The 21,619-nt window shown below is 44.4% G+C and overlaps 1 protein-coding gene across 1 annotated transcript in view; it reads left to right on the forward strand.

Moving 5' to 3' along the window:
• TMEM174 (transmembrane protein 174) overlaps positions 1-14,446 on the forward strand; it is a 23,540-nt gene extending 9,094 nt beyond the window's left edge. The window contains exons 2-3 of the mRNA XM_044291799.1: positions 5,620-5,697; positions 11,883-14,446. Of these exons, the coding sequence (XP_044147734.1) occupies positions 5,620-5,697; positions 11,883-11,916 (112 nt within the window). The 3' untranslated portion in view covers positions 11,917-14,446. The remainder of the gene's footprint in view (positions 1-5,619; positions 5,698-11,882) is intronic.
• Positions 14,447-21,619: the final 7,173 nt, after the last annotated feature.

A 21,619-nucleotide genomic window follows, 5' to 3' on the forward strand; every position in this document is an offset into this window, starting at 1 on the left:
CATCCATTCCGTCTCCATAGAAAATGAATAGGTCCGTACCCGTTCCGCAAAATTGCGCAACGAATGCGGACCCATTTGCGGACGTGTGAATGGAGCCTTATGTAAGCCTCACAAAGTGACTTCAGACCTGAACTGGTCCTTAAAAAGCTGGTTTTTGAAAATTTCTGAGAAGTTTCAAGATTTACTTCTAAACTTCTAAGCCTTGTAACGTCCCCCAAAAATAAAATGTCATTCCCAAAATGATCCTAACATGAAGTAGAAATTGAAACTTGGAAATTAGCAAATTTTTCAAACATTTTGGTAAATTTGGTATTTTTTTATAAATAAAAATGAATTTTTTGGACTCCATTTTACCAGTGTCATGAAGTACAATATGTGACGAAAAAAACATTCTCAAAATGGCCTGGATTAGTCAAAGCGTTTTAAAGTTATCACCACTTAAAGTGACACTGGTCAGATTTGCAAAAAATGGCCTGGTCCTTAAGGTGAAATAGGGCTGAGTCCTTAAGAGGTTAAGGCTCATGCACATGAACTTATTGTTTTTTTTTACGTGTCCTTTCCGTTTTTTTGTGGCCTGTATGCGGATCCACTTCAATGGATCTACAAAAAAAATGAAAATGCAAGAGTCAAAAATGTTGCAAAAAAAGATAGAACAAGTCCTATTCTTATCCATTTTGCGGACAAGGATAGTGTTGATCACGAATATTCGAATTGCGAATTTTTATCGTGAATATCGGCACTACGAGAATTCGCGAATATTTAGAATATAGTGCTATATATTCATATTTCGAATGTTCAAGATTTTTTTAAAATCTGTACACATATACACATTGAATATTGCCCCTGCCGCTCATCACTAGACAAGGATAGGCATTGTTACAATGGATCCACCAAAAAAACGGATGCTATACGGATGTCACATGGACATCATCTGTATTTTTTGAGGATCCGTGTTTTGCAGACCACAAAATACATACGGTCGAGTGAAACGTCATGGCAGGCAAGTAAAGCTACATTGATAATTCTGAAAATATGAAAAATGGCTCCCCTTCATTCCTTTACCATCTACGAGTGGTGCATTGGGGCATTTCCTTGCTCTACACTGCATCGCACAGGGCAAGGTAGGTTTGTTGTGAGTCGGAGACATACCGGGCTTCACATCAGTATGCTAGTGTAGTGTCCCACTAGGTAGGGGTGGGCACTACACAAGGGTCAATTGGTGTGCGCGTTACTCCTACTCACAAGGAACAGAAATGTCATATTTAATTGTGCATCTTATGTATGTTTTAATGTGTGTTTACATTTAATGTACCCCTGTATGATGCAACAGCAGGCCTAGTTGGGTGTAGTTAGACATCCCAGACACTAGAGGGAGATAGGGAGCCCCTAGTATAAATGTCCAGGCCCAGACAGGGAGAGTTAGTGCAGAGTCAGGAGTCTGAGAAGACAGAGGTTAAGAAGCCTGCTCCTGACATGCAGCTGGATAGCCCTGGCTGCTAGTGATGTCCAGGAGGCTAGTGAGAAGCTCCAGCCTGCCTGAGAACAAGAGAGCCTTAGTTAGCTCTGAAGACACCCCAGTTGCAGGACCCAACCTCCTGGGAGAAAACCCGCAGTTATCCACCTTATAGGGGAAGGCGATCCAGGGTAAGCTAAGTAACCCTGATGGGCAGATTACACTAGAAAGTGCAGCAAGAACCTAATACCTGAGGAAGAAAGTAACCAAGGATTTAAGCCACCCTTTTAGGCATCCGGGCCTTGGGAGATAAAGCCAGAGCAGGAGTTCTAGAAAGGACAGTGTACAGTGATTCTGAGGAAAGGTACAACCTGCTGCTGAGTGCTTGTGAAGTTTACCCTCTGCGTATCTTGCATGACTATTACCTGCCATTGTGTGAATAAGCCTACCTGTGGAACTGTAATACAAAGACTGTACTACTACCTGCTGTACAAAGTTGGATTGTTCAGTAAAGTTACGTTTGGTTCACTATATACTTGTGCACCTCCATCATTCCAACCACCAACCGGCGTGCCACCGTCCAAAGGCACTGGCGTCACGAATACCACAGGGACCTTGCCCCAGGCACACAAAATACCTGTAACATCCAGGGCACCTCATCCACCATCAGGCCTGGTCCCTATATACAGAGCGTGCCCCAGAGGAACCGTGTCTACCTCTCCTTCACTGCCACGCCCCTGCCCAGGGTTCTTCAAAAATAGTGAGTACCCTCGATTGCCCATAACCGTGACCTCACTTCGTCATCCCCTGCAGGTCTGGCGTGTTGCACTAGGAGGAGACTTCCATCTAGCAGGGAGCCCGGTGACGTCACCGACACACATGGGCGGTGTTTAGCGCTGTTCTGGGTGGTTTTAGAGGCAGGTATCACTAGTACCCACCTCACAAAAAACATACCTTGTCCTGCGTGATGCAGCGCAAGGAAATGCTCTGATGTGCCACCTGTAGATGGTAAAGGAGTGAAGGGGAGCTTATATCCAGGTTCAGCCCTGAGCGCGGACAACCCCTTTAAGTGGTAGAGCTTGTCTACGTTCATTGGAATATTTTTGAATGTCTTTAATTTCAGTGAAGATGTGTGTGCATGTATATGGTCATCCGTAAACAATTTGTATGGGGCTAGTGATGAAATGCAGTTAATAGTTATAATAATGACTGACTTTTAATATTTATCTTTCTGCTTGCACACTAAGTGAAGTACCCCAGATGACTGCACAGGGTTAAATATTGGCAAACTGTTAATTTAATGTTACCAAGTTAAATGCTGTCATTTATGGTTAAAGCGCTTATCTTTCCATGCACTGTGTGTTCCAAATAGCAATGCATGGACGATATAGGGTTAACATTGGCAGACTGATTAGGTTACCAGGGTGATGGTCCGGGTCTGCCCCCCAAGGTTTGTTAGTTGGGGAATCTAGTCTGAGCAGAGCTACAGGAAGGACGTGTGTGTGAGAGTTCCTGCAGACCAGACCCAGGTCCAGAGAGCCTCTGCCTCAGAGACTACAGCTCAGATGTGCAGCCTATTCATAGAATCTGTGCACCTCTCTACCCTGAATTAAATATCAATTGCTGCCTATCAGCCTAAGGGGGCATTCACATACCCGTATGTATTTTGAGGCCCGCAAAACAATCCACAAAAAATACAGATGATGTTCGTGTTGAATACGTTTTTTGTTTTTTTGAACCATTGTAACAATGCCTATTTTTGTCTGCAAAACGGACAAAAATAGGACATGTTCTATTTTTTTTTTTGGGGGGGGGGGGGCTGTGGAACGAACATACGGATCTGGACAGCACACTGTGTGCTGTCTGCGTTTTTTGTGGCCCCATTGAAATGAATGGCTCCACATCCAATCTGCCAAGTATGCGGTCGTGTAAATGGGTCCCAAGACTGCTTTTATACAGAGGGTGTTTGGTCAGTGTTTGATCAGTGATTTCCATTGATCAGTGATTTTCACCAGGAGCCAGTGAAAAGCACAGAACAGGAGCAAATCTTTCCCTTATGCCTTATCTACAGATGTAGCCTGCACCAAAATCAGTGGGATAGCGCTCCATCCCAGCAGTGCAACTCAACACCACCTTTAAGCTTTAGAAGCTTTGCTCATAATTAAACTGTTAATGAGATAAACTAGTGGGATAATGCATCAGGTTTACTTTAGGCTGGCTGCATCTGTATGTGTAGGCTTCACTGCTGGTTTTGGTTCACAATCACTGATGGAAATCACTGAGCAAACTCTGATCAAATACTGACTGCCTGAAAGCGTTCCAAGGCCGAGTTCACATGCGCATTCCTAATTCAATTTTTCTGTCCCCTCATTGGAGATGAAAAATGGAAATGACAGTGATGGAGATTCTGAACAGAGCCGCTAAGGCAGGTGCGAACAAAGCTTATAGGGCATCTGTCAGCAGATTTGTACCTATCACACTGGCTGACCTGTAACATGTGCACTTGGCAGCTGAAGACATCTGTGTTGATCCCATGTTCATAAGTGTCCACATTGCTGAGAAAAATGAGCCTCTAGGAGCAACGGGGGCGTTACCATTACACCTAGAGGCTCTGCTCTATTTGTAACTGCTGCGCCCTCTGCACAGGACCATGCGTTATGATGTGATCACTGCCTGGCCTTGTCAATCAAAGTGCAGAGGGCACAGCAGTTGCAGAGAGAGCAGAGCCTGTAGGTGTAATGTTGACGGCCAAGTTGCTCCTAGAGGCTCATTTGCATATATATAATGCAGGCACATATGAACATGGGACCAACACGGATGTCTTCAGCTGCCAAGCGCACATGTAACAGGTCAGCCAGTTTTATAGGTACAAATCTGCTGACAGATGCCCTTTGAAATCGGTGGTATTAGGCAAACATTGCATGACAAGATTGTCGTGATTTATAAGAATAACAGAAATATATTCAGTGATTACCAATGCTGAGCATTTCCTTTGTATATTTCTGACAAGCAAAATACACAAAATCTGCTTTTTATTGTACGTACTGTCTCTCCTGCTGCTGCTGCCCTCTTTACCCTTTCCTAGACTTCATTGATTACAAATTACAATCTGCATTCTCTACTAAATGCAGGTGGTGAAACTGCTGGGGATATCAGTATTATGCACCGCTATCATCTAGATGTCAGGAAGCCATAAGGCAGGACAAAAAGGTTTTAAAGGTTTTGCACTGGATTTCACTATTGATGACCTAATCAGCTTTTTCAGGTAGCTCCAGTGGCAGAACTAAGCAGCTCCATCCATTATGTAAGGATGGAGCACCACTTCCATTCACTCCAATGGGAGCAGCATTGCAGTAACCAGCTCCATCATTACACAGTGCATGTTGCTCTGATGCAGAGTTCTGGATTGGCGGGGGTGCGCTGTGTTGTACCCCCTGTCTATGAGATATCGATGGCCATCAGTAGTAAAATCCTAGAAACGAATTAAGGATCGAAGCTAATAAGGGTCCCAAACTACCCTATGGCCTGTCAACCACCTGCTACTTTCACTGAAAAGTCCTCAATTAATCCTTAGGCTCTTTAAATATGGCGCCCGCTTGCGAGCTTGGCAGACGCCATAACCGACAGGTCTCTGCTGTTATAAACAGCAGAGGCCCACAGCTAATGTCTGCGACCAACATCTAAATGGACCTTGCAGCGTTCGGGGAAGCCTGTCCTTCATTCTAATGAGCCGCACCTGCAGGACTCCATAGGTACTACATCTACAATAGCATGGGGTTTTTCAGAGCTACCCAGGCTGTCACAGACGATCAAGCCCCGGAAGGACAGCGCTCCCTGGGAAAGCAGCCTCAGATGCCGTGGTCACAATTGAAAGTCACGGTTAAAGGTCTGCGATCAGCATCATTGCTGATTGCAGACATTGGTCCCGGGTGTCTGATGTTTAAAACAGTAGAAACCTGGTGGCTGCAGCACCCGCTCCCTCATCTGCCATTTTTAAAAACCGGCCTTCTGCCGTACATGGGATCCTAGATGTCTCCTACAATGTCTACTCATACAATGATGTTTTGGTAATTTTTTTGTCTTCAAATCATATCCTGTCACGTGCTTCATAAAATCAGAACCCAACTAGCACTTTCATCTAACTGATTTTCCTCTTATCTTTTCAGATCCCCGGTCTCCAGTCAGCATCATGAAATCCACAGTGAACTACCACCGTTATATGATGACTTGTATCCTGGCCTGAAGTAATTCTGCTACAAGTACATACAGTAGTATACGAGAAGGCTAGTAGGGCTTTTTTGTCTTTAGAGCCTTATCACTTTATTAACGATGGTATATTTGTTATGTGACTTCATATATGGACTGCAGACAAGAAGGTGGTTGCTTTAAGGCTTTATACACCATTGGTGCCCCTTTTTATCATAGCATTTTACTCATTTTGGGCCAAAAAAAATCCTTTTTTTAGTTGTTCTTTATTAAAAATTTTACAATCTACAAATAGTGTTGGTCGAGCACCAAAGTGCACAATGGAGGTCAATGGGAGAACCCGAGCATTAAACCAGCCTCCCCCTGCTCTTAAGAGGGGAGGGTGTCTGGTTCACATGAAAAGGTCAGAAATTAATGGAAACACCACTGAAATGGTTTGGGAACCGCATGGGGAGGATGTCTGGATGCATCGCGGACTCCCAGGTCGCTGCTGGGAACGATGTTGTCTGAGTAGTAGGCCAATTTTACAGACTGACAATAATACACACCAAAGCGAAGATAAAATGGATTTTAGACGAAAAATTGTTAGGATTTTTTTTTCTTGGATTTAAAGTGCAAGTGCTGCCAAAAAAAACAAGCAAGAGGCACTCCGATACAACCTGTATATCACAAAAAGGAGGACCTCATTCACAGTGTGGTACAATTGTTCAGGTAGTGGGACTCCTACACTCATAAAGCCTATGCACTAAGTGAAAGGGCTGCCAAAAATTACAAGGAACCGGCACTCCAATACACCCTTTATTACACATAAAGGAGGGCATCAGACACAGCCTTAAAAAATTATGATTGATGGCCTGCTGGTGACCCTCAAAAATATTAGGGGCGAGGGCCTGCTGCTGATCTGACCATCTAAAACATTAGAGGTGAGGGTCTGCTGCTGATGTGACCATCTAAAACATTGGGGGTGAGGGTCTGCTGCTGAGCTGACTCTCTCAAACATTAGGGGTGAGTTCCTGCTTCTGATCTGACCATCTAAAACATTATGGGTGAGGGCCTACTGCTGAGCTGACCATGTAAAACATTATGGGCGAGGGTCTGCTGCTGAGCTGACCATATAAAACATTATGGGCGAGGGCCTGCTGCCGAGCTGACCATCTAAAACATTATGGGCTAGGACCTGTTGCCGAGCTGACCATCTAAAACATTATGGGTGAGGGCCTACTGCTGTTCTGACCATCTAAAACATTAGGGGTGAGGGTCTGCCGCAGGGCTGACCATCTAAAACATTAGGGGTGAGGGTCTGCTGCTGATCTGACAATCTAAAACATTATGGTCGAGGGCCTGCTGCCGAGCTGACCATCTAAAACATTAGGGGTGAGGGTCTGCTGCTGAGCTGACCATCTAAAACATTATGGTCGAGGGCCTGCTGCTGACCTGACCATTTAAAACATTACGGGTGAGGGTCTGCTGTCGAGCTGACCATCTAAAACATTATGGGCGAGGGCCTGCTGCTGATCTGACCATCTAAAACATTAGGGGTGAGGGTCTGCTGCTGATCTGATTATCTAAAACATTATGGACGAGGGCCTGCTGCTGAGCTGACCATCTAAAACATTATGGTCGAGGGCCTGCTGCTGAGCTGACCTGATGAAACGTTAGGGGCCTGCTGCTGAGCTCACCATCTAAAACATTAGGGGCAAGGGCCTGCTGCTGATCTGGCCATGGAAAAAATGATGGGCGAGGGACTGCTGCTAAGCCCATCAAAAAAGATTTGTGGGCGAGGGCCTGCTGCCTAGCTGACCATCTAAAAAAATTGTGGGCGGGGGCCTGCTGCCGAGCTGACCATCTAAAGAAATTTGTGGCCGAGGGCCTGCTGCTCTAAAACCCTCTAAAACATTATGGTTGAGGGCCTGCTGGTGCCCCTCAAAAACATTATGGGTGAGGGCCTGCTGGTGATTCTCTAAAACATTATGGGTGAGGGCCCGCTGCTGAGCTGACCCTCTAAAACATTAGGACTGAGGGCAGCCTAATAAGCATGTTGATATGATGAGGAGGAGCAAGACAAGAAAAGGAAGATTGAAAGGGTGCATGGGAATACACTGTATTCAATACACCATAAAAGCCACATTTAGAGTGCCTTTATGTTCAGACGCTTTCCTCTGGTGGAGTAGAGAAGTCAGGGGCAATCCAGGCCTTGTTCATTTTTACAAGAGTCAACCGGTCAGCATTTTCAGTTGAGAGGCGGATGCGTTTATCAATTATTATGCCCCTAGCAGCACTAAATACATGCTCTGACAAAACGCAGGCGGCGGGGCAGGCCAGCACTTCCAAGGCGTAGAGCGCCAGTTCGTGTCACGTTTCCTGCTTGGACACTCAATAGTTGTAAGGCACACAGGGATCACTGAGGACGCTGACACGGTCTGCTACGTACTCCTTCACCATCTTCCAAAATTCTTCCATACTCTGCATACTTCTACATACTCTGCAGCCAGCGTTGTCAGCTGGAAATTTTTGGAGCAATTTTTCCACAAGGACCTACTAGTATTGCACCATTTTTCTCATCCTCTCCACCACAGGAATGAGAAGTTCTCTTTGTAGCGGGGGTCAAGAAGGGTGAGCAGCCTGTAATCGGTGTTGGCCAAAATGTGTACAACTCAAGAGTCACGAAAAAAGGCAGCCTAACATGAAGTCAGCCATGTGTGCCAGAGTCCCAACAGACAAGACTTCGCCGTCCTCATCAGGTGGATGACTCTCAATCTCCTCATCTTCTTCCTCCTCTTCTACCCATTAATGCTCCTCCTCCTCATCATCCAATTCGCGCTGAGAAGACGAACTGAGGGTGGTCTGGCTATCACCCTGTGTACTTTCTTCCCCCATTTCTACCTCTTTCACATGCAAAGCGTCAGCCTTCAGAGCAGTGAGCGTTTGAATAGACACAGAAGTGGTATGGTTATGCTGATAATAGTGTTATCGCAGCTCACCATCTGTGTTGATTCCTCAAAGTTGCGTAAAACCTCACAGAGGTCAGACATCAATGCTTACTCGTTGCTTGTGAAGAGCAGAAGCTGACTGGTATTCCACTATTGCCCTCTGCTGCTCACAAAGCCTGGCCAACATGTGTAACGCTGAGTTCCAACGCGTGCTCACGTCGCACAACAGTCGGTGAGCTGGCAATTGCAAGTGCTGCTGCAGCGTTGCCGGACCGGTGGAAGCTGTTGATGGCTTGTGAAAATGGGCACACACGCGACGCACATTCACCAGAAGCTCAGGCAAATTGGGGTAGGTTTTGATAAACCGCTGAACCACTAGGTTGAACACGTTGTCTAGGCATGGTATGTGTGTGAGCTTGCCGAGCACCAAAGCCGCCATCAAGTTACGGCCATTATCAGACACAACCTTGCCTGGTTGTAGGTTAAGTGGCGAGAGCCACAGCTCAGTCTGGTCCCTTATCCCCTGCCACAGTTCTGCGGCGGTGTGCTGTTTGTCACTTAAGCAGATCAGTTTAAGCACGGCCTGTTGCCGCTTCCCCACTGCAGTGCTACACTGCTTACAGCTACTGACTGGTGCTGCAAGATGATAATTCAGAGGTGGAAGTGGAGGAGGAGGCGGAGGAGGAGATGGGGAGGGGGGGGGGGGTTGCAGCCACTAACGTAGGTGGCGACAGAAACCCTGATGGAAGTACGGCCTGCAATCCTTGGCTTCAGTAGCACCTGTGCCATCCCAGGGTACGACTCGCTCCCGGCCTCCACAAAGTTCACCCAGTGTGCCGTCAGGGAAATCTAGCGTCCCTGGCCAAAAGCACTTGTCTATGTGTCAGTTGTTAAGCGGACCTTCCCAATAACTGCGTTGGTCAGGGCACGGGTAATTTTACGGGACACGTGCTGGTGTAAGGCGGGGACGGCACACCGGGAAAAATAGTGATGGCTGGGAACTGAGTAACGAGGTATCGCCGGCGTTCCTCTTATGTGTGCATAACTAGGCCTGATGAAGGGCTACTGTTTAGCCCGAAACGTTGCCTTAAATTGTTGTGCATCATATCCGGCTGAATAAAATTCACAAATTATTTCATCACATCATTTGGAGTGCTGTCTGATTGTACTAAGTTTCAAAGTGTTGCACCTGAGGTGGAGTCAGGAACATTTCCAGACGAGCCCCCATAACAGCCAGATTCCTGTTGAGTGCTGTAACCACCCTTGAAGCTGTTCTACGGCATTACAGTGAGGGCCAGTACCTCCCCGCACGTTTATTGGCTGGGTAGCAGCCAACAAGTGTGCGGAAGGAGACACAAGCATCACGCTCGAGCACACGCGGTGTTCGACTGAACACCACAATGTGCCGAGCATCGCGATGCTCGAGTGAAAATGGTGTTCGGCCGAGCATGCTCCCCCAACACTAGCGGGAAGGGGTTAAAGATGTCTCGAGATGTTACCCCAAGCAGGGGTCTAGCTAATGGCTCCTGGACCCTAGTGCAAGAGTTCAGCTTGGGCCCCCATTCCCTCAGTGTTTTGTGGCCAGGGGCAGGGAAGCACATAGCCTTCCTGCTGACTGAGGCAAAAAATTGAAACAGCACCCCCCATGCCAAATTATTGACCTAACCCTTTCCCTCCAACCAGAGGACTAACCTGAACATTCTCCGCCCCAGTACAAAATCTATAACAGGTCCCAGCATGCACTTTTTTCTGTAATGCTGGTGTCTTCTTATGTGGCACAACGGTCTTTGGGCCCCCTCAGGCTTCTTGGACTGGTAGCGACTGCTACCTCGGCACCCCCTATAGCTATGCCCTTGACCCTGAGATGTTTTCTTGTCTAGTGATGTTACCCCAAGACGTTCTCTTGTGTAGAGTTTTTGCCCCGAGATGTTCTCTTGTCTAGTGACGTCTAGTGATGTTACCCCAACATCTCTTGTCTAGAGATGTTGCCCTGTTTTTTTTTGGCACTCCCTACTGGAATAAAATTGCACCATGTTTTGCAACATTTAACATTGCATTTCATAAATCTAGTGGGCACCTACTCCCTATCACACCACTCCTACTTTTCAAAATTGGTGAGACCAGTGTAAAATCGGAAAAAGTGACAAATTTGATATGCTTCAAATTTAACACCTTTTTTTTTTTTTACAGCAGTAAACCAGTGTACAGGGCTTGATAAGTTCCCCCAATTGACTTCTAAAACTGCCAACAAGACATCAGTCCCATGTAAGCTAGAATAGCTGACAGGAAGTAACTGCTTCTAGTGGCAGTAATGGGAGGCAGTAGAAATCTGTGCCGAGACACTGATTGTACACATTTTCTATACATAAGGATTCAGATTTTTCTTTTTGGCTAGATGATGGGAAAACTCACTTATATCAATAAAAGTAGGCACTTGACGTCTTAAACATATACAATGTAAATAGTGAGGTATAGATAAATATAGATACTGTACTACATAGATAGATAGATACTGTATTGCCTTGATATACTGTAGGTAGATAGATAGATAGACAAAGTAGTAGTAGCAGCACTCCAAGTTGCCAGGTGCAAGTTCCCAGTAGGATTCCGGACAGTAGCAATCCACAGTTGCTTGACAAAGGCTCCATGGAGATAGAAACATAGAATGTGTCGGCAGATAAGAACCATTTGGCCCATCTAGTCTGCCCAGTATACTGAATACTATGGATAGCCCCTGGCCCTATCTTATATGAAGGATGGCCTTATGCCTATCCCATGCATGCTTAAACTCCTTCACTGTATTTGCAGCTACCACTTCTGCAGGAAGGCTAGTCCATGCATCCACTACTCTCTCAGTAAAGTAATACTTCCTGATATTACTTTTAAACCTTTGCCCCTCTAATTTAAAACTGTGAGCTGAGATGAGCTGAAAGGTTGCATGGGTTGAATAAATGATACACTTTTTCACTAAAGACCAGAGTGCTGCCCTGTGACTTTTTCAACTAGATAGATAGATAATATATATTAGATAGAAAGATAGATAGATAGATAATAGATATGAGATAGATAGATAGATAGATAGATAGATAGATAGATAATAGATATGAGATAGATAGATAGATAGATAATAGATAGATAATAGATATGAGATAGATAGATAGATAGATAATAGATATGAGATAAATAGGTAGATTGATGATAGATAGATAGATAGATAATAGATAGATAATAGATAGATAATAGATAGATAGATATCCATATTAAAATATCTTCTGTTTCTCTTTTTCATCTAGCAGTGTTGTCCATAATGCGAGTCCTTCTTCATAACTCGGCTGAATGTATCTCTTCCTAATTTAAATTTGCACACGGAGTGAAACACCTGGGAAATATACTGGACGTGTCTGTCCACCGCGACCTGTGACTGCTGTGATTGATGTTTTCTCCAGTGGAAGGTCCAGCATCCATTTTTCAAGAGCACTGTACGAAGTGAACTCTGTGCTGGGCAATAAAGACTTTTTTTTCCTCCATGCAGCTTCATAAATCCCCCAGTGAACCGGAAGAAGAGTTCAGTGTATGTCATTATGTGGTATTTTAAAAGATGAAGTTTACATTAAGTGGCTGGTGTTGCTTGTGCAGCGCAGTCTGTGATATAATTGCTGCTTTCCCCTATGTCTTTGCTGTACGTATGCATTTCAGTACTGTCCGTCATAGACATGAGACGTCTGACCTGCTGACCTGCTGACCGTCCCCTGACTTCTTTCGTCAAAGGAAACATGGAGCAGACAGGTTAGGCTTTTACCTGTGTGATGTCCTGCAACCAGGGGCCGACTGGGAACTTACAGTGGCCCTGGAAAAAACTAAAATAGCCTCATGTTGTAGGCGGGTCCAAATTGACAGAAGGCAGGGCTAACACAAGTAGGCGGAAGTTTCTGAAAAATCTGATCATCGCTCTGTAATGAAGTGGTTAAATGGTTAATAACATGGAGAACCACTTACAGTATAATTTTAGTGCTCATCTGCATCTATTACTGTCATTGCAAGAGAATCCCCAATTTCTCAGCAGCTGACCCAAAAGCAGAATGTAGACTTCCATAAACTGTATGTTTCCCTAGACACATGAATTTACACTGATGTATTTTATTCACTGAAAGGATGCCAGAGAGATTGCTCGCCTTTTTTCTATAGAGCATGTTTTTTTTTTATAGCTTTGCTTTAACAGCATTTTTATTTTAAACCACCATATTGACAAAAATGGCAGTAGCCTAAAAACACTTGTGTGTCCTGTGTTTCAGATTTCCCATAGGCTTTCAGCTAATATCTGGAGCTAGCAATTTTGCAACGAAAAAATGCACCAAATAAATTGAAGTGCAACAGTTGTGAGACTTGCAGGGTAAGGGCTCATGCACACTAACTTATTTTTTGTCCGCATCCGATCTGCATTTTTTGCGGATCGGATGCGGACCCATTCACTTCAAGAAGCGGACAGCACATGCAGTGGCCGGGATTGGGGTGGCCACAACGCTACTCTGGGTCCCCTGGACACCGTTGAGGTGTCACCACGTGTTGCTGCTCTCTCGGAAGGGATGGTAAGGCGTGGTGCACCCCAATGGGAAATAAGTCCAGAACTTACGGCGCGTCGAACCCCCAGGCATAATCGCTCAGGAACCGGGGTGTGATGGCTGCTCTGCCGAGCAGGCACCCATGTTAGTCAGGGTCTGCAGTAAACCAGGGCGAATTCAGGTACAAAACAATACAGGCGAGGCGTTGGGAGGACTTCTCCAGTCTCCTCCCTGGCAGAAGAAGGGTTTGATGCTGAGGAAAGGCCAGAGCTAGCTGTCTCTCTCGCTGTTCAAAAGGCTGGTACCCTGGTCCAAGGCTGGTGATCCAGGGTCTGTGGCAGCGTATCCCCATCTCAGCGTCTTCTTCTGGTCACTCAGTAGTACGGCGCAGTGGGACGTGACTTACCGTACTATTACTGCGCGTCGAACCCCCGGGCATAATCGCTCAGGAACCGGGGTGTGATGGCTGCTCTGCCGAGCAGGCACCCATGTTAGCAAAGGGCTGCGGGAGGTATTTCCGCCCCCCCCCTGCAACCCCAATTGCTGCTATTGGCCGGAATTCACAGGCATGCGCATCTGGCTGTGATATGGAGCTACGGGGGGACGGGTGTCATCTGGAGGTGACCGGTGCTGAACAAGTCAGCACCTGTCTGCTCCTAGGTCAGGCAGGGGACACCAGTGTTTTGGGTCCCCTGCCAGCTCTGCTATTGGCTGGAACAACGCTCCAGCCAATGGCAGCGCTATAGCTGCACAGGAAGAGGCAGAACTTCCCTGCATGCAGCCATTCTAGCTGGTGACTGTGTGCAGAGAGGTTCTGTGTCTTTCTGTGCTGTTGTTGGCTTGCTGGGACTTGTCATGCACCGCCACTGCGGTTTAACCCTTTCCCGCTGAAAGAAGAAGAAAAGAACAGAAGAAGACCATCTGGAATAGCTGCACAGATAATTTTTTTTCATTTGCAGCTGTTCTAGATCCCTATACCAACCTCCATCCCGGTCCTTTTTTTTTTTTTTTTTTTGTTTACATTTTTTTTGTGTGAAAAAAGAGCTTTAGTTAGAGGTAGTTAGTCATACATATTGTAGGAAGGAACAAGGGGCCATCATTGATGGTCGGTACGTGTCACCGAGGTTCCTGGTCTCAGTGAGGTAAGAGCCGTTTATTTTTCCTGACGTGTCATTATTGCAGATTGCAGTCTGACACTTCAGCTGTTTAGTATGGCTGTAAAGCTGATCCAGGACGGCTCTTACTGGGAGTAGCCGAAGTGTTGGGTGGGTGGCTACTCCCCACGTTCCAGGCCGGGTCTTGGCAGGTGGGCACTATCAGGTGGTGTGGATTTTCCTCCATCTGACAGTGAAGCTGTGGAGTACTCTAGGCTGAAGACTGCAAACAGGCGCCTGGAAGACTGCCAGTGAACTATTCTGTGGCTAAGCATTCAGCCAGGTGTGAACCGACACCTAGGATTCCAGGTGAACATTGTTTTATTTTTACTGTGTGTGAACAAGCACCAAGACTGTTATGTTTTGCTGAGGCTGAATAAAACACTGAAGTTTGATTTACAACCTGGTTCCTTGCCTCTATGCTGCGTCCGCTAACCAGTCTATCAGAGCAAATCCCCACAATATATATATATATATATATATTTCAGTTAGGCCTCATGCACACGACCGTATGTATTTTGCGGTCCGCAAAAAAAACGGATGCGCAAAAAATACGGATGACATCCGTGTGCATTCCATATTTTATGTAACGGAACAGCTGAACCCTAATAGAATAATCCTATCCTTGTCTGTAATGCAGACAATAATAGAACATGTTCTATTTTTTTGCGGAATGGAAATAATGACATACGGAAACGGAATGCACACGGAGTACCTTCTGTTTTTTTTTTGCGGACCCATTGAAATGAATGGTTCCGTATGAGATCTGCAAAAAAAAGCGTAACGGACACGGAATGAAAATATGTTCGTGAGGCCTTAGTGGCAGTTTAGGTTTTTGCATGAACGCACCATCTGCGGGTGTGCATTTTGCAGAGCACTTAGCACCGATCTGTAGTGTCTGTTACTGATAGCGTCTGCTCAGTTTGCACTGCAAGTGTTTTTTTGTTGCAGAAAATAAAAAAAAATTTAGAAGACCTTTTTTTGTGCAAAAGACTTTATTTATTATTTTTTTTTACAGCATTTCTTCTAAATTTTAATTTATTACAATTACAAGCCCCTTCAAGTGTGAAAACAATACATACACACCTCGCACTAAATAAAGTTTTACACATTTCACACATCACACCCCAATAAAATAAAAATGGCCCGTCCATCCCAACGAAGGCTGAAGAGGCATGCTCCATTCTTGCCTCCGATACTGAGACTGCTAGCAAGGGAGAAGAGGATGCCACTTTCCTCGTCATCATCCGCTGATGAGGGACCCTCTAGAAGGCGCCCCAGGGTAGCAGCGGAGGCAGCCCCCCAGAGTGACCCCATATGGACCTCACCCCCTGATGATTATCAGCCCCAAATTCCAGAGTTTGTGGGAAACTCTGGAATCCAAATTGACTGCACGGGCTTCACAGAAATTGATTTTTTCCAAATCTTTTTTAGTGAAGATTTAGTAACTTTTATCATGGCCCAAACAAATTTATATGCCCAGCAGTTTATTCCCCAGAACCCCACATCACTGTTCGCAAGACCCTTTGGTTGGACCCCAGTTACAGCAGCAGAAATTAAAATCTTCTGGGGACTTCAGCTGCATATGGGGATTGTTAAAAAAAACTGAAATTAGACAGTATTGGAGTGCGGATGTCTTGTACCACACTCCAATATTCAGTAATTCCATGGCCCGGAATAGATTTGAGTCGATTCTGAAGTTTTTGCATTACAACGATAATGCACAGTGTCCACCCCAAAATGACCCAACATTTGATCAGCTTTTTAAAATTAGGCCCGTCCTTGACAACTTCAGCACCAGGTTTGCTGAAGTGTACACCCCAAAACAAAATTTCTGTATAGATGAGTCCCTGGTACATTTCAAGGGGAGGGTAAGATTCCGCCAGTACCTGCCCAGCAAGTGAGCAAGGTATGGGATAAAAATGTATAAACTCTGTGAGAGTAGCTCCCGGTACACCTATAGGTTTCGGGTTTATGAAGGGAAAGATTCCCAGAGAGAACCCCCAGAATGCCCCCCGTCCTAGGAGTTAGTGGGAATATTGTGTGGGACTTACTGCACCCACTGCTGGATAAGGGTTACCACCTCTATGTGGATAACTATTATACCAGCATACCTGTATTCATGCCCCTAACTGCCAGAGGTACTGTGGCTTGTGGCACAGCGCGCAAAAATCAGAGAGGCCTCCCTAGATCCCTGGTAGGGCAACCACTTAGAAAGGGTGAAAGCAGGGCTCTCCTCCATGAGAACATGCTGGTTTTTAAGTAGAAGGAGAAGAGGGATGTCCTTGTACTGACCACCATTCACAGTAAAGCCAGCTCCCCTGCCGCTGTACGTGGTACCACTGTCCCCAAACCAGACTGCATTCTGGACTACAATAGGCACATGGGCGGGGTTGATCTTTCAGATCAAGTTCTGAAGCCCTACAGTGCCATACGAAAAACAAAAGTGTGGTACAAAAATCTGTCCGGCAATGTACAATGCGTACGTGCTATATAAGTCTACCGGACACACAGAAACATTTCTTCACTTTCAAGAAGTAGTGATTAAGGCCCTAATTCTTCCAAACCAAGCAGAAGAGGGCCCCGGTACTTCTGTAAGTCACAGTGGCCGTGTTGTACCAGGACAACATTTCCCAGCTGAAGTCCCCCAGACAGCAAGAAAGGGAAGGACTCAAAAAAGGGAATGTTCAAAAAGGGGTATTAGGAAGGACACCATTAACCACTGCGAAACCTGCCCTGAAAAACCTGGCCTGTGCATAAAGGAGTGTTTTAAAATATACCACACATCCATGGAGTATTAATTTAATTTCATCCTTTATGCTCCCTGTAATATCTCCACTTTATATCTCGGATTTAGTCCACCTTGCTTGCATATCCACTTTCCAACAACCACTACATATTTTTTTCTGTGAGACAACCATGCCCTTGCCACCCCTTAAAATATTCGTACAGGGGTGCACATTCCAAAAAGGGGTCACTTCTTGGGGTTTTTTAATTTGTGGGGACCTCAGGAATTTTTTTAATGCAACATGGCAGCTAAAATCCATGTCTGTTTATTCAGGCCTGCAAAAAACAATTTTTGCACTTTGCCTCTAGAGACCTGCTGTGCGCCCATACAGCAGGCTACAAGCACATAACGGGTGTTTGCAAAAAGGGGAGAAAATGGGGAACATATACTGGGGTGCATTTTCTCCTTTAACCCCTTGTGAAAGTGAAAAATTGGAGTGTGCTAGTAATTTTTCATTTTTACTAATGTATGCTTTCAAATCCTTTGTCTACTATTTCTGCCTTCTGTGAGATATCTGTTTGCTGAAAAGTACCCTTTCCAACACTTAAAATGTTCGTACGGGGGTGTTCTTTGCAAAATGGCGTCACTTCTTGGGGTTTTTCATTTCTGGGGACCTCAGGAAATTTATTTAATGCAACCTGGCAGCTAAAATCTATGTCTGCCAATTCAGGCCTGTCAGCAAAATTCATATTTTGCTGTTTGCCTGCTGTGCGCCCATACAGCAGGCTACAAGCACATATGGGTTGTTTCCTGAATGGGGAGAAAATGGGGACCACATACTGGGGTACATTTTCTCCTTTAACCCCTTGTAAAAAAAAATTGGGGCCTGGTAGTAATTTTTTTTTCTTCTCATAATTCTGTGTTTTGAAATGCTTTCTCAATTATTTCTGTGTTCTGTGAGACACCTGTTTGCTGAAAAGTACTCTTTCCACCACTTAGAATGTTCGTACTGGGGTGCTTTTTCCAAAATGGGGGCACTTGTTGGGGTTTTCCATTTCTGTGTACCTCAGGAAATTTATTTAATGCGACATAGCACCAAAAATCCATGTCTGCCAATTCAGGTCAGCAAAATCCATATTTAGCTGTTTGACTCTAGAGTCCTGGCCAGGGGCGTAGCTAAAGGCTCAATGGAGAACAAAATGTGGGGTGCATTCTGTCCTGTTACCCCTTGTAAAAGTGAAAAATGTGGGTGTAAAGCAACTTTTTCTGGAAAAAATTTTAATTTTTCATTTTCACAGCCAAGCGTTTCCTAATTCTGTGAAACGCCCGATGGGTCAAAGTGCTCACTGCGCACCTTGAAATATTCCTTGTGGGGTGTAGTTTCCGGAATGGGGTAACTTTTTGGGCGTTTCCACTGTAGGGTCATCTCAGGGTGTCTTCAAATACGTCATAGCTCCCAATTACCATTCCAGCTGACTCCGCTCTCCAAAAGCCATATGGTACTCCTTCCACTCTGAAGCCTGCTGTGCGCCCATACATCAGTTTTTGAGCACACATGGGGTGTTTCTGTAAACTCCAGATTCAGGGTAATAGATTTTGAGTTTTGTTTGGCTGTTAACCCATTTTCCATTAATTCTCGTTGGGCACCTTAAGGGTTAACAAAGTTTGAAAAATCAGTTTTGAATAGCTTGAGGGGTGTAGTTTTTAAAATGAGGTGATTTCTAATATGGGTGGTTTCTAATATGTAAGCCCCAGAAAGTGACTTCATAACTGAACTGGTCCTGAAAAAATTGGGTTTTGGAAATGTTCTTAAAAATGTTAACATTTGCTTCTAAACTTCTAAGCCTTCTAACGTCTCAAAAAAATAAAATGTCATTTTCAAAATGATCCAAACATGAAGTAGACGTATGGGGAATGTAAAGTAATTTTTCGAGGTATTACTATCTATTATAAAAGTAGAGAAATTGAAATTTGCAAATTTTTCTAAATTTTTGGTAAATGTGGTGTTTTTTTTATAAATAAAAAATAATAATTTTGACTCATTTTTACCTCTATTTCAACGAGGGTCAGCCGGCACTCCGTTTGTAGGCGTGGTGCACGTGTCCAGGGCCGAAGTCCAAATACAAAATCACCTGTATTGTATGACTTTGTTATATGCCATTGGTTTGAGAAAGGCTCGCAACAGAGCCGAAACGCGCGTCACTGAACATTTCTATGTGTGGCGAATAAAGAGAAAAAAACCTTTGAAGACAAGTGAGTGCCGGTCTTTTCTTTTACTCATTTTTACCTCTGTCATGAAGCACAATATGTGACGAGAAAACAATCTCAGTATGGCCTGTATAAGTAAAAGCGTTTTAAAGTTATTAGCACATAAAGTGACATGTCAGATTTTAAAAAAATGGGCTAGGCAGGAAGGTGAAAACTGGCCCGGGGTTGAAAGGGTTAAATCCTATGGCAGCTGTGGAAAATTACCAGCTTCTCAATCAAAGCCCTAAGGCCTCTTTCACACGGGCATCATATTTTTGGCCCGGATAAGAGGCGGGTGCGTTGCGGGAACACGCGCGTTTTTTACGCGTGAGTGCAAAACATTGTAATGCGTTTTGCATTCGCGTGAGAAAAATCGTGCATGTTCAGTACCCAAACCCGAACTTCTTCACAGAAGTTCGGGCTTGGGATTGATGTTCTGAAGATTGTATTATTTTCCCTTATAACATGGTTATAAGGGAAAATAATAGCATTCTGAATACAGAAGTGCTGGAGGGGTTAAAAAAAAACCCACAAAAATTAACTCACCTTCTCCTCTTGATCGCGTAGTTCCCGGTCTCTTCTTTACTAGCTGTAGGCTAAATGACCTGTGGTGACGTCAGATCACATGCTCCAATCACATGGTCCATCACCGTGGTGATGGAGCATGTGATCTGACGTCACCACAGGTCCTTTAGCCCACAGCTCATCATTCAAGAAGTAAAGAAGAGACCGGGAACTACGCGATCAAGAGGAGAAGGTGAGTTAACTTTTTTATTTATTTTTTAACCCCTCCAGCACTATTATACTATGCATTCTGTATTCAGAATGCTATTATTTTCCCTTATAACCATGTTATAAGGGAAAATAATACAGTGAATAGACTGTCACCTAGAAACCATGCGTGAAAATCGCATCCGCACTTGCTTGCAGATGCTTGCGATTTTCACGCAACCCCATTCATTTCTATGGGGCCTGCGTTACGTGAAAAACGCAGAATATAGAACATGCTGCGATTTTCACGCGTGAAAATCACTGCTCATGTGAACAGCCCCATAGAAATGAATGGGTCCGGATTCAGTGCGGGTGCAATGCGTTCAACTCACACATCGCACCCGCGCGGAATACTCGCCCGTGTGAAAAGGGCCTAACAGTCTCTCAGTATTCATTAACCCTTTTCCACAGAGCCATGTCATTACAGTGATAATAAACAGGATATACTGGTATATCACAACATATAAAATGCAGGTACGCAGTATTAAACAGTATATGTTAACCCTTTCAAGAGAAATAGAGTAAGAAGTTTTAACTTTGCATAGGGGATATAGGCAAATGTCCAAATGTCAAAGTACTCCCTGCTCTAGGGCACTACACACACGTATCCGTATGTTTATTTCGCTGCCCCCCAAAAAATATAGAGCATGACCTATTCTTCTCCGCATTACAGACAAGGATAGGACTGTTCTATTATAGCCCGGATGTTCTGTTCAGCACAATGCAGAACGCAGACGGCCGGTATCCATGTTTTGCGGATCCGCAATTTGCAGACTGCTCCCTTAATTAGAATATTAGACGTCAGTTTACTATTATATAAAGACTTTTATGGGGATTATATGGTTTATTTTACTTTCTGTTGTAATAGCAGATCCTGTGTAATAGTATGTATGTAAAAAGAACTGCACAGTGTACACAGCGCACTTATATTTGCAGGTTTTTGGGGCGTAAAAAAAGTTGCAAAATTTGGTGCAAAGGGAATTTGGTGAAAATGTTTGCGACTTTTTGTATTTTCTACTGTTCCTGCTGCTTTTAAAAAAAATAATAATGTAGGCTGGGCTTAGCAGAAGGAGTCAGGTCACCTCAGCCCAACATCTTTACTATAATTTACGCTAGAAAACTGGCGTAGATTATAACTGAAATCTACTTCTGCTGCTGGCTGGAATAGATTTCAGCTTCTGGCGCACAGACAGAAGAAGATATGACAAATTTAATGAGGTGTGTGCCTCTTAATAAATGGGTTAGATCTTCCTCAGTGACTTCTTACTTAAACTTGGCACGTGAAACACTGATCTTTAGTAAATGAGCCTCGTATGTATGTATTTTACAGTTTAAAATTATTTCTACATACAATGTACTGTATACACCATTAGATAGGCCTATAGCTTTATTTTTTGTAGTTGTTTTCATGCATTATTTTTTTTTTTTGCCAAAACTAGTAGTGGATTAAAAATGAATGAGAAATACTGTATAAAGGAAGGACTTCTACTTACTTCTTCCCGCTGGATCCACTTCTGCCTTTGGCTCACAAACTGCATCAAAAACTGCAGTGGCGTTTTTCCATATACCGT

This window comes from Bufo gargarizans, chromosome 1 (genome assembly GCF_014858855.1).
Source record: "Bufo gargarizans isolate SCDJY-AF-19 chromosome 1, ASM1485885v1, whole genome shotgun sequence".
NCBI lineage: Eukaryota > Metazoa > Chordata > Amphibia > Anura > Bufonidae > Bufo > Bufo gargarizans.